At 47.8% G+C, this 16,124-nt stretch overlaps 3 protein-coding genes across 5 annotated transcripts; 1 reads left to right on the forward strand and 2 right to left on the reverse strand.

Moving 5' to 3' along the window:
- Positions 1-1,097: 1,097 nt before the first annotated feature.
- On the reverse strand, positions 1,098-9,951 carry LOC114792126 (transient receptor potential cation channel subfamily V member 1-like). 2 transcript variants are annotated; one of them, XM_028983008.1, is made up of 16 exons: positions 9,644-9,949; positions 7,664-7,907; positions 7,428-7,579; positions 6,900-7,052; positions 6,622-6,768; positions 6,233-6,531; positions 5,386-5,562; positions 5,101-5,256; positions 4,882-4,998; positions 4,722-4,792; positions 4,050-4,215; positions 3,914-3,980; positions 3,501-3,811; positions 1,872-1,993; positions 1,582-1,697; positions 1,098-1,487 (listed from the first exon to the last, which is right to left on the reverse strand). In XM_028983008.1, exons 2-16 carry the CDS (start codon positions 7,879-7,881, stop codon positions 1,378-1,380), a joined length of 2,382 nt encoding a protein of 793 aa, XP_028838841.1. In that variant the 5' UTR covers positions 7,882-7,907; positions 9,644-9,949; the 3' UTR covers positions 1,098-1,377. The 2 variants fall into 2 exon arrangements, 1 of the variants encoding a protein (XP_028838841.1); XR_003750094.1 differs by lacking the exons at positions 1,098-1,487; positions 1,582-1,697 and adding an exon at positions 2,085-2,234 and having other exon boundaries at positions 1,896-1,993; positions 9,644-9,951.
- A 655-nt stretch (positions 9,952-10,606) lies between these two features.
- Positions 10,607-14,009, reverse strand: shpk (sedoheptulokinase). Of its 2 annotated transcripts, XM_028983428.1 has the most exons (8): positions 13,951-14,001; positions 13,641-13,861; positions 12,458-12,599; positions 12,179-12,362; positions 11,939-12,091; positions 11,659-11,834; positions 11,138-11,338; positions 10,608-11,042 (listed from the first exon to the last, which is right to left on the reverse strand). In XM_028983428.1, exons 2-8 carry the CDS (start codon positions 13,794-13,796, stop codon positions 10,648-10,650), a joined length of 1,407 nt encoding a protein of 468 aa, XP_028839261.1. In that variant the 5' UTR covers positions 13,797-13,861; positions 13,951-14,001; the 3' UTR covers positions 10,608-10,647. The 2 variants fall into 2 exon arrangements, with proteins under 2 accessions (XP_028839263.1, XP_028839261.1); XM_028983430.1 differs by having other exon boundaries at positions 10,607-11,042; positions 13,771-14,009.
- emc6 (ER membrane protein complex subunit 6) lies at positions 13,668-16,098 on the forward strand. The gene is made up of 2 exons (XM_028983432.1): positions 13,668-14,222; positions 15,267-16,098. Exon 2 carries the CDS (start codon positions 15,276-15,278, stop codon positions 15,609-15,611), a length of 336 nt encoding a protein of 111 aa, XP_028839265.1. The 5' UTR covers positions 13,668-14,222; positions 15,267-15,275; the 3' UTR covers positions 15,612-16,098.
- Positions 16,099-16,124: the final 26 nt, after the last annotated feature.

A 16,124-nucleotide genomic window follows, 5' to 3' on the forward strand; every position in this document is an offset into this window, starting at 1 on the left:
TAGGAGTTCGCTTGCTACTGATCCTGATATGAAGTGTGCTTGAATAGACCAAATTGATCACTTGCAAGACCACTTTGTGGGTATAAATGAAAGTTTTGGAAAAAGTGACACAGCAGATGCATTGTTTCATTTTAATTGTACACTGGCTTATCTACTGTACTACTGTAACTTTAAAAGAAAGTGTAATGATTGTGTGTGTGTGTGTGTGTGTGTGTGTGAGAGAGAGAGAGGATGATCGGTCATGTGTTTGCGTGGAGTGGGAGAGGTGGAACCGCCCAACTCCCGTTCTGTTTGCCTCCTTCCTGGACAGCCCTTAAAAAGCCTTAAGTATTTCAGTCCTTGGACTTTCCTTTGAAACGAGCATGGTCATACTGATACCTGTTAACAAGGAAGATGATGATGATGAAGACGACGACGACAATATAGAGTATAAATGAACAGCCGTTTTCCTTGTTTATTTTTATTAACTGAAGCTTTTGTTGACTAGAAAAAAGCAATTCCTTAGAATTACTTTGTAATGAAAAACAAACAAACAAAAAAGAATATTTTATCATAATTATGTTTTATAGCTATATGTAGTCCTGGGCTGTAACAAATCTTTTTATTCCAAGTTTCAAAGCTTCAGTTTTTGCAATTTGTGACTATTTATAATTCTGAACTTGATTTTCTTGTTATTTAAATCTTTTTTTTTTTTTTTTTTTTTTTTTTTTTTTTCCCTTTTTTTTTTTTTTTTTTGTTCCTTTTTGCTGTTGCTGTGAAATGAAGGGTCCAGAAGCCTTTCTCATAAGAGTCACTCTGGCTGTACGACAGATGAGCAGAGATGAGAGTGAGAGTTGTGCTACTTTTTTTTTTTTTTTTTTTTTTTTTTTTTGTAATATTGTAATAATAAAATAAAGTTCTAATTTATGCTTTGAAAGATGGTCTCCCACCGTGTCTCTGGACATCACCTGTACTTTTTAGGATGAACGTCTGAACGTCAGGAAGACCTGGATGATGCAGGAAACTCTGCCGATTTATAAAAAAAAAAGGGACCTGTATGGAATGATGAATCTGTGACTGGACTATAGCACTCTGGAGGGGAGGAAATTAGGCAGGGGTGTGGCCTAAGATCCAGGTTTATTAATTCTCAGTAAGCAGACACGGTGATGACAACTTCCTCTTTTATGATGTCACGCTGCCACTTTGATGCCTTGAGTGTAAATTCCAGAAGACAGTACGTGGATGGATCCAATCATTTATTTTCATGCTGTCACTCTGTCACTAGGTGGCAGTATAACCCAGATAATTGCCTCCGATTTAGCCTACCGTCCAACGCGGGTTTACCTTCGCATGCATGTTTACATTACATGGGGATTTAAAGATGAAAGCGTTAAAAGGTCAGACGTCTGTAGGGGTCAGGGGGCTCAGCTCGTGCTCGTGAGGTGGCGGCGGCTCAGCGTAGTTCTGGCGGCGGCTGAGTTCCCGCCACATTCCCCGCCAGCTTCGCCCTGTTAGACATGGACACCAGCGTTAGTGCGATGAAGGTGAGGTCCAACAAGCTCCCTGCTTTTTACTTTTTCTTGGCGGCTGGAGATCCGATACCTCGCTCTGGTCTATGTGCCGGAGGAGGAGGAGACTGCACCATAAAGTCCTGGTTCCCGGGCTCCTCGTTGATGCACACGTTGGTGTTCCACGTCTTCCAGTTGACTTCCTCCACTCTGCAAAAGATGGAAGAGAAGCGAATAGTTACCTCCTGCCGCAACCGTCCAATCGTCCCACAGATGCTCCATCAGACCGAGGACCAGTTTCTGAAGTACCATGCACACTGGTGAGCATTGGGTTGGACGCCTACAAGACAACCCAAGTGTCTAGATGACAAACGTGGGACCCACCTGAGGCACCAGCGGCAGTCCTCTCCATTCCTTCCACCCAGATACTTCTCCACTCCCGAGCGAAGCCGGACTTTCAGGAAAAAAGGCAGCCGCTGCTCCACGTCCAGGATGGTGATGGCTCGCTGGAGGAACACTCGATTTAACTCACAGAAACCTTGCATTTACATTTACATTTACAGCATTTATCAGACGCCCTTATCCAGAGCGACTTACAATCAGTAGTTACAAGGACAGTCTCCCTGGAGCAACTTAGGGTTAAGTGTCTTGCTCAGGGACACAATGGTAGTAAGTGGGATTCGAACCCGGGTCTTCTGGTTCTTGCAGGAGGGTCATCAGCTTCTACAAAGCTCAACGATTCATTTACTGCATTCAAGAGAAGTGCAACATTAACATCAACGGCATTTATCAGATCGCCTTAAAGTCCGTAGATAGGGGGACAGTCCCCCCCTAGAGACATTAAGGGTTAAGTGTCTTGCTCAGGGACATTGTGGTAGTAAGTGGGGTTTGAACCTGGGACTCAGAAGTCTGGAGAACATGTTACTAGGCTGGGCATGTCATGAACTTTGGTGGTGGAATACTGGCCATTATTTAGTAGAATCGTACTCTGTACGGTTAGCAGGGAGTTCTGTATTTAACAGACATCCATAGAACAAAAACCCAGAAATCTCCACTTTCACAAAGTCGTGTTTGTGAGCTTACACACACACACACACACACACACACACACACACGATGGTTTTTCAATTCCTGCAGCCAATAAATTCTGCCGCTCTTCTGCTCGCTGCACTTTTGACTATATACAACATAGACTGACAGTTCACATTTACATTTACATTTACAGCATTTATCAGACGCTCTTATCCAGAGCGACTTACAATCAGTAGTTACAGGGACAGTCTCCCTGGAGCAATTTAGGGTTAAGTGTCTTGCTCAGGGACACAATGGTAGTAAGTGGGATTTTTTTGGAGACTTACTACCATGAGGCCAAATGTGGAAGAAAATGTGATACTTCTAGGTTGATAGAAACTTCTCTGACTCGCCATCACCTCTCCGGAATGTTCTCTCGTTTTTTTTTAAAACCAGGAGTAAAAACTCACTGGAGCCCAAGCAGACGTCCCAGCCGGGGCTTTACCTGCAGTTTCCAGATGCTGGTGCTTTCACCGCCACCGCGCCCAACCTCATGCACCCGTCCTGCGTCATCCCGTCCCCCGACAAGGCGGCTGCTCCCACCCCCTTCGCGGGGGGCGGTGCCTCATTACATGGTCCCCATAAACAGGATGAAGCAGCAGCAGCTGAGGTCGTGGAACGTTTACTGCAGTATAGTGAGAGACATGGGGCAGTGGTGGCCTAGCAGTTAAGGAAGCGGCCCCGTAATCAGAAGGTTGCTGGTTCGAATCCCGATCTGCCAAGGTGCCACTGAGCAAAGCACCGTCCCCACACACTGCTCCCCGGGCACCTGTCATGGCTGCCCACTGCTCACTCAGGGTGATGGGTTAAATGCAGAGGACAAATTTCACTGTGTGTACCGTGTGCTGTGCTGCTGTGTATCACATGTAACAATTACTTCACGTTCACCAAAATACTAATTCAAGTTTTTTCTTTTTGGAGACGTCCCAGCCGGGGCTTTACCTGCAGTTTCCAGATGCTGGTGCTTTCGTAGGAGAGCCTCTCCACCGTTTTGTTCATGAGAGCGATGAGCATGTTCAGCAGCAGGATGTAGGTCAGCACAATGTAGGAGATGAGCAGTAAGTAGAAGACCCACTTGTACTTGTACTGCTCGGTGAACTCCAGATCTCCCATGCCGATGGTGAACTTGAACAGCTCCAGGGTTGTGAAGTAGATGTCCTTGTACGTGACTTTGGTACAATCAGAGTCATTCGACTGCGTGAAAAAACGGGTCTTGGGCTTGTCCTCTGGCTCCTCTAGCAGCGTGACCACGGCTGTGGGGTAACAGGGAGATGGCCTGGTACTTATTTCTGGGTGACATTTCTGAAGCCTAAAGTTACGGTTCTGCTACGTACAGAGAAAAGCAAACGAGATACCTGCAGAAAATCCAAAGAGAAAGACGACGTAGACGAAAAGAAAACGGAAGATCTCCCCAACAATCATCTGTGGCAGAGAAGAAATGTGTTACGGTGAGGTCAGGAGTTCACGGACCAGACCTGTGGCACCACAGACCTTCTGGATCATGACGCTGTAGATGCCCATGTGCTTCAGCCCCCTGGAGTAGTAGAGCAGGTTGATCCAGCTGAGGGCGAGGCTCAGCACCATGAAGCCCAGATACTCGTCTTTATTGCAGTAGTAGAGCACAAGACCCATGATGATCAGAGCGCCCTGCATCATGCTGAAGGACAAAGGCACAGGGGTTCAAAATGGCCGTGGGCTGGAGAAACCACGAGGAACAAAGGGATGATGTCTGACGGGATGATGTCTGGTTGGCAGCTCCACCTTTTGGTTGGTCTGCCTTTTTATTCACATGAACTTATGGTTTTTATTGCATTAACTTTGTCTTTAAGCCCGATTTGAACTTTTCCATTATGTGCAACATGGATGTATATGTATCCTATAATACGATAAACAACAGAAGAATTGTTCATTTTATGATTCAGTTTGTCTACCATGCAGTATCTTTATAGACCACAACGGAGCCACTGATCAAAGCGCCGTCCCCACACGCTGCTCCCCAGGGCCCCATCACGGTGCCCACTGCTCACCAAGGGCGATGGGTTCAATACAGAGGACACGTTTCACCGTGTCACCGTGTGCTGTGCTGCGGTGTCTCACAATGACAATCTCTTCACTTCTTCTTCTGCTGTCCCACGTACTGCTGGGATGAAATCGTTCACTTACAACAGGAAGTCGGAGTAGCCGTCTACCAGGAACGTTTGCAGCTTCAGAGATTTCCGCTTCATGTCTAACATCTGAGCGACAGAAAAGCAGATGTTGTGTGAAGCACCTGAGGCAGGTGACACGTCCTGCCACGCGCCTTGGCCGGGACAGATGGACGTACCCCTTTAATGAAGAAGTAAAGCGCGCCCACAGCTGTGATGACGTGGCCTGACAGCAGGCCGTAGTTGTCTCGCGCCCACTGTGGCCACTCTGCCCAGTTCACCCACGTTTTGTCACGCTGGTGAGTTGGTGGAATGAAGATGAGATGACATGACATGACATGACATGAGATGAGATGAATGCTCACTGGACAACAAAAAAAAAAAACTCTGCCGCTCACCGTCATCAGCTTACTGAAGTGAGCAATGGTGGTGAAGAGGCAGATGTAGCAGAAGTACACCAGGAAATGGATGAAGAACACCACCCGCGCGAACCGAACCCACTTCTCCTCCAGCAGCTTGTTCAGCGGCTCCACCTGCAGCATCTCCAGACGGTTCTGGAATCATCCAGAAAAGAGCAGATTTATAGTCCTCCAAATGTCCCTCAGGACGTTCTGAAGAAGAGCAGCAGAAACATGATGAAAGTGAAGTTTTGTCAAGCTGAAACCTGGCAGGCTGCTGCTTACGGGGATTTCGCTGCCGTAGACCACGATCTCCAGCACCGAGTTCCTCTCACACGTGTCCAGCGCCGCCAGGTCGTACAGAGAGGAGTAGACTGGGCCATAGACCCACTCGGTGAACTTCCGGGACAGGCTTCTGCTTTCCTTTTCCTGGAACTCGCGGTGCATCATGTGCTGGAAAAGCTTGGGGGGGGGACATGAAAGAAACTTAATCTGGCAGAATCGTGCAGAAGACACCAGACACCCACGGCATCGTGCTGGATCAAGATTCCAGAAAGCTCCTCAGTTTACATTTACATTTACGGCGTTTACCAGACGCCCTTATCCAGAGCGACTTACAGTCAGTAGTTACAGCGACAGTCCCCCCCTGGAGACACTCAGGGTTAAGTGTCCTGCTCAGGGACACGATGGTAGTAAGTGGGGTTTGAACCTGGGTCTTCTGGTTCATAGGCGAGTGTGTTACCCGCTAGGCTACTACCACCCCGTTCGAACCCTAATCACACTCCACCATGGCGTTCAGTGTTCTGAGTCATGAACTTCATATGAACCACCAACCTCAGGGCAGTGGTGGCACCGTAATCAGAAGGTTGCCGATCCGCCAAGGTGCCACTGAGGTGCCACTGAGCAAAGCACCGTCCCCACACACTGGTCCCCGTGCCCCTGTCATGGTGCCCACTGCTCACTCAGGGTGATGGTTAAATGCAGAGGACACGTTTCACTGTGTCACCGTGTGCTGTGCTATATCACATGTGACAATCACTTCACTTTCACATTTAAAAATTTTACACAAGCGACCTCTAATTGAACCACATCCGAATGGAATATGTTCCAGAACCAGCTCAGGAGAACCTACCCCAATTTTTCCCATCTTGGCAGCGAGTTTGATCGGCGTCAATCCCTGTTTGTTCTCAATGTCCTCCAGCCTGAACTTGGGATGTAGAAGATTCGACCTGGAGAGGATGTGGTCGTACATTCTGGTTACGAACTCCGTGTTCTCCGGCATGTTGTCGGCCACCATCACCATGGCATGGAGAACAGTGTTGCCCTGGGAATCTGCCTCCCTGACGTCCACTTTCTGGTATGGGTTGTCCAGCAGGAAGTCGACTATCTCCATCTGGTTGGTGCAGGCCGCCAGAGACAGAGGAAGCTCTCCTACAAAAGGTTCTCCTCATTAGGTTTTTTTTTTTTCTTGTGACACATGGACCCTTGCTTTTGTTCCAAAGAATGGGCCTGGAGTCTCACCAAAATAGAAGGTGGGTTCCTCAGATGTTTTGTGGAGCTGGAAGAACTTCCCACAGGCTCTGGCGTGCACATCAGCACCTTTCTGGATCAGGAGTTTGCTGTAGTAAATGCTCCTTCGCTCTATGGCAACATGAAGCGCAGTGTGTCCTACAGAGGAAAAAAATAAAGAGTAATAATTTCACCGTGCCGTATCTAATCAGGATGGACGGAGCACCAGTTTCCGTCGGAATGTTCTGGTGTGCATCCCTGCATGCACGTTCACGCTACCTGACACCTACCCCTGTAGTTGTTGTCGGTGTATGCTGCATTGACAAACTCTTTCAGGTCTCCCATCTTCTCAGCGACGTCCAGCAGGGCCTCCACCGTGTCGTTTCTGCCGTTCCTCAGGGTCAAGAGAGCCTTGTGCAGCGCAGTTTTACCTTTGGACTGATCTACGCAAACCCAAAAAGTTACAGACAATTTGGTAGATAGAGGTTTCAGTTGTGAACTTAATACCTTCTCGAGTTTAAAAAAACATAATGTTAAAAAAATGTTAGTAAAATCCATTAATCCAACTAAATACAAATCATCATGATGTAGGGATGATGGACAAGTCAGCTGACTCTTTAAAAGTCAGGAGGCAGCGGTGGCCCAGCAGGTTAGGAAGGGGACCCGTAATCAGAAGGTTGATGAAGGTCCCGTCCCCACACGTCATGGTGCCCACTGCTCACCAAGGGTGACGGTTAAATACAGAGGACACGTCTCACCGTGTCACCGTGTGCGGTGCTGCAGTGCTTCACAATGACAACACTTTGATGTTGACTTACACTCCGAGTTGGTCAGCCGCTTCATGGTCTTGTGCAGATACGGCTCGAGTCCCAGTAGTTGACTGGCATCTCCACTGGAGACGGCCTCGAACAGCTTCTTTATGTTGAATTTCTCTCTTTCCGGACGTTCCGTGTCAATCCCTCTGATTCTCCTGGGTGACACGAATCACAAAGCATCCACACGAGCCGTGTATTAACCATCCAGTCATCATGGATATGATAAGACTGTCACTCACTTGTCAAAGTTCAGATTGAACTTCACCCTCGGTGATTCCTCCACCAGTTCCTCCTGGTAGTTTGAGTCCATGGGGCTCAGCTCTTTATCACAGCTCCCCATCGCCAGGGCACACACCAGACGGTCCTTCTTCACCTGCTTGCCCTTTGACCTCTCATCTCCCCTGTCATCTGTCTCCAACGAGAAGGGTTTGGGGTCCGGGTTTCTGGATGTACTCATGATGTCTTCTGTCCACTGTTAGAGTCCTGAGGGAAGATGGAGACCTTCCATCACTTCCATTCACCAATCGTCAAAGTGGCACCACTGAACCCTTACAAACTGTAGCAGTGACACTTTGTACAGAGGGAGGTTGTAGCCTAGCGGGTAACACACTCGCCTATGAACCAGAAGACCCAGGTTCAAATCCCACTTACTACCACTGTGTCCCTGAGCAAGACACTTAACAGTCCCGGGGGGGACTGTCCCTGTAACTACTGATTGTAAGTCTCTCTGGATAAGGGCGTCTGGTAAATGCTGTAAATGTAAAATTAAAAGTAGTTTTTTTATTGAACGTACTGAAATGGTTCGTATTAAATGGACTTGAGTAATCCGAATCTTTATTTAGAATATTTAGAAATGCTGTAAATGTAAATGAATACGGTTGTGGCCAAAAGTTTTGAGAATGACACAAATGCTGGTTTTCACAAAGTTTGCTGCTTCCATTTTTATTATGCCAATTTTGCATCTACTCCATAATGTTGAAGAGTGATCAGATGATGTCCCTCTTTGCCATAAAAATGAACTTAATCTCCCCAAAAAGCATGCAATAGCTTCTTTCCACAGGCCATCAGACAACTGAACACCGAGGGACTCTCCTCTGCAAAAAGTACAGGGATTGGACTGGTGAGGTATGGAGTAAATTCATGTGTGGGGCTGCTTCTCATCCAACTGAGAACATGTGGTCAATCCTCAAAAGGCTGGTAAACAAACAAAAACCCACCAATTCTGAGAATTCTGAAGTTGATTGACAGCACGTCAGGGCGAATAGCAGAGGTGTTGAAATAAAGGTCCAACTCTGCAAATATTGACGCTTTGTATAAACTTGATGTAATTGTCAATAAAAGCCATTGAATCTTATAAAATGCTTATAATTATATTTCAATACACCACAGAAACAACTGACAAAAAGACCTAAAAACACAGAAGCAGCAAACTTTGTGAAAAACAGTATTTGTGTCATTCTCAAATCTTTTGGCCACGACTGTAGATCAGAACCGCTGGGTTCTGCTGGTCATCATGTTCCATCTGAGATCTCATTACTTATCAGACTTTAAAAGGTCTCATAAAAATCTTAAAGCTCCAAAAAAAGAAACCAATGGGCGGCCTTCAGTATTTGTTCTGTGGGAATTTTGCTCTGAGGTGCACATGGTGGTTCATCTCGTGACGTTTCACCGCCGGCTGCCTGGACAACAACTACATTCACTGATGTCCTGCTTCTCCCTCTCCCAGGAAACCACAGCTTATTTTCTACAACGTGGCTTCTGCAAAACCACATTTCCAGGGGTGCTGGTGCAGACAGACGTTCCTTCAAAAGGGGAAGGAGAGGGTAACAGAAACTGCGACTGAGGAACCCACACAAGATGCTCTAAACGTGGACACGCCCACATCCTCCTCACTGCTTCATGATAAAGAACACATATCCGGCCATGACAGAACCTCGGAATGTGGCTTCCATCGGAAGCTGATCTCCAGGACCTCCTAATGGGCTCTGATTTGGTTATCGGCGCGGCCGGGCGTGCAGATGAGCTCACCGCCTGTCAGCTTGGGACGATACGCAGCAGCCGCTGCCACCCACGTCCTTACCTCCTTCTGCTCTCACTGAGCGGATGAACCTTTTCTCCGATCAATTCTTCTCAGGCATAGAGCTGCCCAGACGGTAACAACCATAACCATCACCTAATAATGCAAGAAATTCAGATGTAGAAAACGTAACTGTACTTACACAATGGAACAAAGAAGGACGGTGTAGAGCAGGAGTAGAACATCTGCTGCTCGCTCCACTCCCTCGGATCGGCCCTGAAGCGTTAAAAGCCCGGGTATCCGTATTGATCCTCCGCCCCAGTCCTAATGCATCCCATCACCCCGCACTCTACACACGGCTCCTCCAGACGACCAAATCACTTCAGTTGCATGAAATACGATGCGCGGGATCGTGCTGGGCTTGCGTCCTTCTCGTCGTCATCGTTGGGGAGCTTCCTGTCTGTCTGACAGCAGCTGCTGAGGCGTGTGGTCATGTGCTATTACAGAAAACACACACACACACACACACGCTCTCAGTGTAAGAGCATCTGTGTATGCGGAGCTGCTGTGGTTAACCAGTCGCTGTACTGCGAGTTTCATTTCCATCAACCGAGTCATGACAAGGTAAGATAAGATAAGATAAGATAAGATAAATCTTTATTAGTCCCACAAGTAGGAGATTGCACTTGTCACGGCAGAAAGTGTAATAGGTAATAGCAGCAAAAACAGAGGTAATAGATAAATAAGATAAATATGTATCTGTATATATATACAAATTTACAATTTAAACACTTTAACAGAATGTGCCGAAGTGTGTGTGTTTGTCTGTGTGTGTGTGGTCAGCTGTGAGGTCTTTGTTTTAGAGTCTGACAGCGGTTGGAAGAAAAGACCTTCTGAACCTCTCCTTCCCACATGGTGGGTGCAGTAGCCTGTCACTGAAGGAGCTGCTCAGTGCTGTCAGAGTTCACTGCACGGGGTGGGAGATGTTGTCCAACAGGGATGACAGCCTAGCCACCATTCTCCTGTCACTCACCACCTCCACAACAATCTTCAAAAATCTCCAATAAAAGAAGACAGTATCCTTCCACTCAGTATCATGCTGCGCTGATCAATTATTCACAGTAATGCAGTACGTCTGGAATCAATCGTTTTATTTAAAAAATACATTATTTTACAATTTTTATCCAGTTAAGAGACATCGACTGCTCATATTCGGTCATTAAACACCATGGCGACGCCCACAGCCGAGTCCACATCCCTCCCATAAACCACAGGCAGGGGAAACGCCCGCTCCACTTCCTGTCTCAGAACCTCATTACGAGACAGGGCACTCCCACTACCCACAATCCTCTTCACTCCGACCTCCTGCAGCATGTGGGCGGGCATCATGGCTGCAACGTTGTCGAGGATCCCGCGGCACAGGGCCCGGGTCACGTGACCCAGCGACAGGTTGGCTGGTGAAATGTTGCACACCAGGCCGAGGCGGGCGGAGTCGTGCCTTTCTCCCAAGATGGTGGGCGTGACCCTCAGGTCAGTGCTGCTCTGCTGGAGCGCCGACTGGATTAGCCGACTGTAAATACTGGACTCACTCAACTCAAGACCTGGATTGAAACATACCACCAGATGAGGGGTCAGAGGTCACCGAAGACCACCAGATTAGCAAAATAAATAAATAAAAATTTGCACGCACGCATACCGAACTCTTTCATCCACTCATTCAGCATTCCAACAAAGGCCGCCACCGCGTTGCCGCCATTCAGCGCCGCCGCCACCGCCAGGTAGGAGCCGTCAAAGTAGGGGAAGTACGAGACGGCGGAGCGGGCGTCAGGCACGGAGCCGGGTGTGAAGTCGGGTGGCATGGCGAAGGTCAGCTGGGCGGAAGTGCTGACGTTGAGGACTGTGGAGAACACGACATGGTTTTAACTGCCGTTAAACTCGCCGCTCCCCATTTCTGATGAGAGTGTTCTGCATCACATCTTCAACGTTCGGGAGCTGTTCTGAGCTCTACCTACATTTACAGCATTTACCAGACGCCCTTATCCAGAGCGACTTATAGTCAGTAGTTACAGGGACAGTCCCCCCCTGGAGACACTCAGGGTTAAGTGTCCTGCTCAGGCACACGATGGTAGTAAGTGGGGTTTGAACCTGGGGCTCCTGGTTCATAAAAGTGAGTGTTTAACCCTCTAGGCCACCACCATTCAATGTTCCACGATCTACCTGCATCATCCCTGCTGCTCATGCAGGAGTAGACGCTGCACTGGAAGTCCCCCAGCGCAGCACCGACAGGCGTGCCGGCAGGGATCCCATGCCATACGGAGAAGGTGCGTCCAGCCAAAGCGCCGGCGTCCACAGGCTCCGGGAGGAGATGCAGCGGGAAGGCAGCAGGCCGTAAACTGCAGGCAGACGAAATCCTCCTGAGCCCAATAAAACACACACACCAAAAACACCACAGAACGAGATATTTCCTCCGACGAAAGGAGCTCCGAATCAGCCGTACATGTCCAGGTTCCACCGGCCAGTGACCGTGTTGAAGTATCCCCAGCCGGCAGCGTTCTGCACAGACATCACACAGTTCTCCAAGCCACACAGCATGGACACCACGTAATCATGAATGGTCCCGGCCACACCGAACTGCTGCAGGTACGCGGGTCTGTGTTGGAACCGAGCAGAGAGACAGCGTCTCAGTCAGACAGGACAATGCACCACACCTATCTCTGCTGTGAGAAACCGAGATTACTGGTGTCTCAGCAGCCAGAAAATGGTGGTGCAGCCGAAGCCTGTGGCCAGGCTGATGTGAGAGTCTGGCTGTGGCAGCGCAGACAGGAAGTCATCGCTGCAGCGTCCATCCTGCCACGTGATCAGCTGACTGACATCTTTGGGCCTGAACATGCGACCCGCATCCGCGCCGTACCATTCACAACCTGGCAACACACAGTCCAGAATACAGGCATCTCAGTGACGTTGGTCCGAACACCAGATAAGATCCGCGGTGAACTTCTCAACTGATCGTTCTCACCTGCCATCGCTCTCCAGAGCATGATTCCATGCATCTGTCCAGACACGCCAACACACACCACATTGCGCAGCTTCTCTCTGGGCAAAGACGACATGCACTGGTTGAGGGTGTGGAGGATTCGTACCGGGTCCTGCTCCTTGAACTGCATCGTAGAGACAATAAGTTAAAATGGAGTCACTCTTTTATTTACATATTTTTATTTCACTCATATTTTTTTAATCATATTTTCAAACACTGGCCAGTTTCATAAAATGTCAGTAGAAGTGAGTAGAAGAGCAACGTGGCAGAAAACTAAAGAAGAGAAGGGTGATAACGTACAAGAATAAAAGAAGAAAGAGCAGAGCAAAATAATCACCCGGAAAAACGACAACAGACCAACACGTGACAGCGGTTGAAAACCCAGATTTTTTTTATTTAAACGGCTCTCAGGGCAACAAACTGGAAATCTGTAGCAAATACTACGGAGCCCCCTAGTGGTCATGCAGCAGAAGTAAAAAAGAATTAGGTGAGGTGGTGGCTCATGTGGCCTGAGACCTGCTGGATGGGAAGCAGGAGGAAGCTGCATGGTAGTAGCATAGTGGGTAACACACTCGCCTATGAACCAGAAGACCCAGGTTCAAACCCCACTTACTACCTGAGTGTCTCCAGGGGGGTAATGTCCCTGTAACTACTGATTGTAAGTCAGGAGGCTGTATGGGAAACTGGATGGGATGCAGGAGGGGGCTGTAGACCTAATACACAGAGTGCTCAGCATGTCCATAATGCATTCCTGTATAATAACCCAACACAGGTATGTGAAGGTACACAATGTACACTAACTAAGAATATATATATTTTTAAAAGGAATGCATTATGAACATACTACGTGCTGTATAAGGCCTACTTCCTCCTGCTTCCATGCAGATTTTTTTGGTTTTGACTCTAATTGGTGTTTTTTTGTGTGAAACTGATGATGAGACAACGTTTATTTTCTGACTGTATTTATAGTACGGCGTTCTGGAATGAAATTCATTATGGGTTATTCCCCAAAATTCCAGACGTCTCGGAATTCTCCTTAAAGGACATTATTTTTGGTATAAAGATCGTGATTGTTATTAGAATACTTTATATTAAAACGTGATGTAAAAATAAGCTGAGCAGATGTGTAAGTGGGGAGAAAGCGGGACGACGAGCGGCTACGTACGCGCGGGTCCGCCGCGGCGCTTCCGGCCGCCCCGGTGGGCGCCGCGCTGCTGCCCGCCACGGTTCTACTCCCGGACTCCAGCAGCACCGCCTTCACCGACGTGGTGCCCAGGTCGATGCCCAGAACGTACCTCGGGGGAGCGACGGGGAGCGCCATGCTCGCCGGAACTCGGGTTTGGTGCGCAGCGGCCACCGTACGGTGTCAAAGGTCACGCTCGCGCTCTTCAATGGCAAACGTGTTGTATCGTTTTAATTTCACACATTTTAATGCGATATTCATGTAACGAGAACTTAACGAAACTAATATATACCGAAAACAAGGATACTTGGTGGCATTGATGTGTGAGGCGAATCGGAGTCCGACCCATCATGCAATGCGGTGGGGAAGATGGCGGACTGATGGGGCTGGTGGATGCGGAGTTAGCCTGGATTGGTTTTTATCGTTTAAGAAAAGGAGTATATTCGACCCAGTTGACTATTTGCGGCCGGTTCGACGTTTATGTACGTTAATGTGTGAAGCATGGTAATTTGTGTCCGACTGTGAAGAAAACGTCGGTTTCATTTTGCTAAAAGATTCGTCACGGTGAGTGTTCGCAGGTTGCACCTCATTTACACAAAACCCTCGACTCAGCAGCCTGCTGCTCGCAGAATGAATGAGAGAAGCCTTTTTCCAGCTTTTAAAGCTCATTCGGAACCTCCGTGACCCCTTATTAGCTTAATTACTGTTCTGACTCGCGGTGTTTTCGCACTCGGTTCGGTTGAAACGTTTAAAATGACTCGGTTCGTCATTTTCGAACCGCCCCGAACCATCTTAATCGCGATCACGTTAGCAGGTGGTTCGGTTCGATGGATCGGATGCTTTCTATCAAATTAACCCACGAACTGAGCACGAGTTCACGCATTACTGTTGTTTTGGGTTCACCTACTGGCTTTCATAGTTTTAATTAAGAACAAATGTAGTCTATCTGTGGCCAGAATTGACTGTCGGGGGTCATCTGATAAGTCCCACTTACTACCATCGTGTCCCTGATGAAGACTCTCAACCTGGTTAAGGGCGTGTGGTAAATGCCATAAATGTGTTACTGGTATTTTAGCTGCGTGTAGGGCTAATGGGAATACATTTTTAGTGTCGCCTGTCAAAACGCACATTGTCGCATCTAAGATGCAGGGGACAGACTTGAACTGCAGTTTGCTCTTGGAGGAGCCACTGCATGAAGATCTGTCTTAATGAAGCGCCTGTGATCTTGTTAATGGATTTGATGAGGTGTTGAGTTGGATTGGATGTACAAAATAACAACAAGATGGTCATCCATTCAAAAACGTCAGACCTCCCAGTGCATCACCGCATCTAAAATCATTTTTCTTCTCAGAATGGAGAATTCAACTGCTTACAAATCTTACAGGGGGGCAGACACCCCTGCTGGAAGCAGCCGGAACCATACGTGCTCTCCTGTAGAACCTACTGGCTTTCAGTGTTTTAATTGAGAATAAATTAGTCTGTCTGTGGCCAGGATTCACTGTCGGGGGGTCTTCCAGCTCCCTGCCTGTCAGCAAGCAGATGCTGTGACTTTCTGACCTCTGAGTTGGGGAGAATTTGAGGTCTGCGCTTTGTCTGAATGGTTTCCAGGTTGCAGACATGGCCACGCTGGCAGCAAAGCGCGAAGGTCCCCAGTTCATCAGCGAGGTGGCGATGCGGGGCAACGCCGCGGTGCTGGACTACTGCCGGACGTCCGTCTCCGCACTGTCCGGGGCCACCGCCGGCATCCTGGGACTCACGGGACTGTACGGCTTCGTCTTCTACTTCCTCGCGTCCTTCCTCCTGTCCCTCCTCCTCATCCTCAAGGCGGGTCGCCGGTGGTGGAACAAGTGCTTCAAATCCCGACGGCTGCTTTTCACTGGCGGTCTGGTTGGGGGCCTTTTCACTTACGTTTTGTTCTGGACTTTCCTCTATGGAATGGTTCATGTGTACTGAAACCACAATTAAATGTGATTTCTGACGAGCTTCTAACACAATTCTGTACCTTGAGTCATCGATTAATTTATCTTGAGAGAAATAAATGAACAGACCAGACCCTGCATCCCAGAAATAGGTGTTTTTTTTTGTTTTTTTTTTGCTATTTACTTATGCATTTGAACAGTGAGCAGGTTTTTAGATGTTAATGTACAGTAGTACTTACAGACGTCAGGGATTATACATATTGACTTATATTCATCATATGTCTGTGTTGACTGTAATGCCGGATATGTACTGTTATCCTGACTGAGAGTAAAGTTGCTGGGTTTTTTTTAATATATATTAAAGATGTTAGGTAGCAGGAGGGTGGGTCATACAGATTTCTTTAGTTATCTGATGTGTTTTTGAAAATAATTTTGCTCACATTCCATCAGTGACCGACCCTCATGTGAACAGGATTCATCGTTCCACAAAGGTGTCCGTTCAATAAACATTAATCACCAGGTTTGGTGTTTAGTTCTTTTTCGTTTT

Source organism: Denticeps clupeoides, chromosome 6, assembly GCF_900700375.1.
Source record: "Denticeps clupeoides chromosome 6, fDenClu1.1, whole genome shotgun sequence".
Classification (NCBI taxonomy): Eukaryota; Metazoa; Chordata; class Actinopteri; order Clupeiformes; family Denticipitidae; genus Denticeps; species Denticeps clupeoides.

Coding starts and splice junctions, on each gene's coding strand:
- LOC114792126 (XM_028983008.1), bottom strand. CDS start 7,881: ATGAGTACATCCAGAAACCCGGACCCCAAACCCTTCTCGTTGGAGACA. Junction 3,981..4,049: donor ACAGCGTCATGATCCAGAAG/GTCTGTGGTGCC, acceptor TCTCTGCCACAG/ATGATTGTTGGGGAGATCTT. Junction 1,994..3,500: donor CCAGCATCTGGAAACTGCAG/GTAAAGCCCCGG, acceptor GTGTTCCTCCAG/CGAGCCATCACCATCCTGGA.
- shpk (XM_028983428.1), bottom strand. CDS start 13,796: ATGGCGCTCCCCGTCGCTCCCCCGAGGTACGTTCTGGGCATCGACCTG. Junction 11,835..11,938: donor GGCCGGTGGAACCTGGACAT/GTACGGCTGATT, acceptor GTCTGCCTGCAG/TTTACGGCCTGCTGCCTTCC. Junction 11,339..11,658: donor GAGCAGCAGGGATGATGCAG/GTAGATCGTGGA, acceptor TGTTCTCCACAG/TCCTCAACGTCAGCACTTCC.
- emc6 (XM_028983432.1), top strand. CDS start 15,276: ATGGCCACGCTGGCAGCAAAGCGCGAAGGTCCCCAGTTCATCAGCGAG.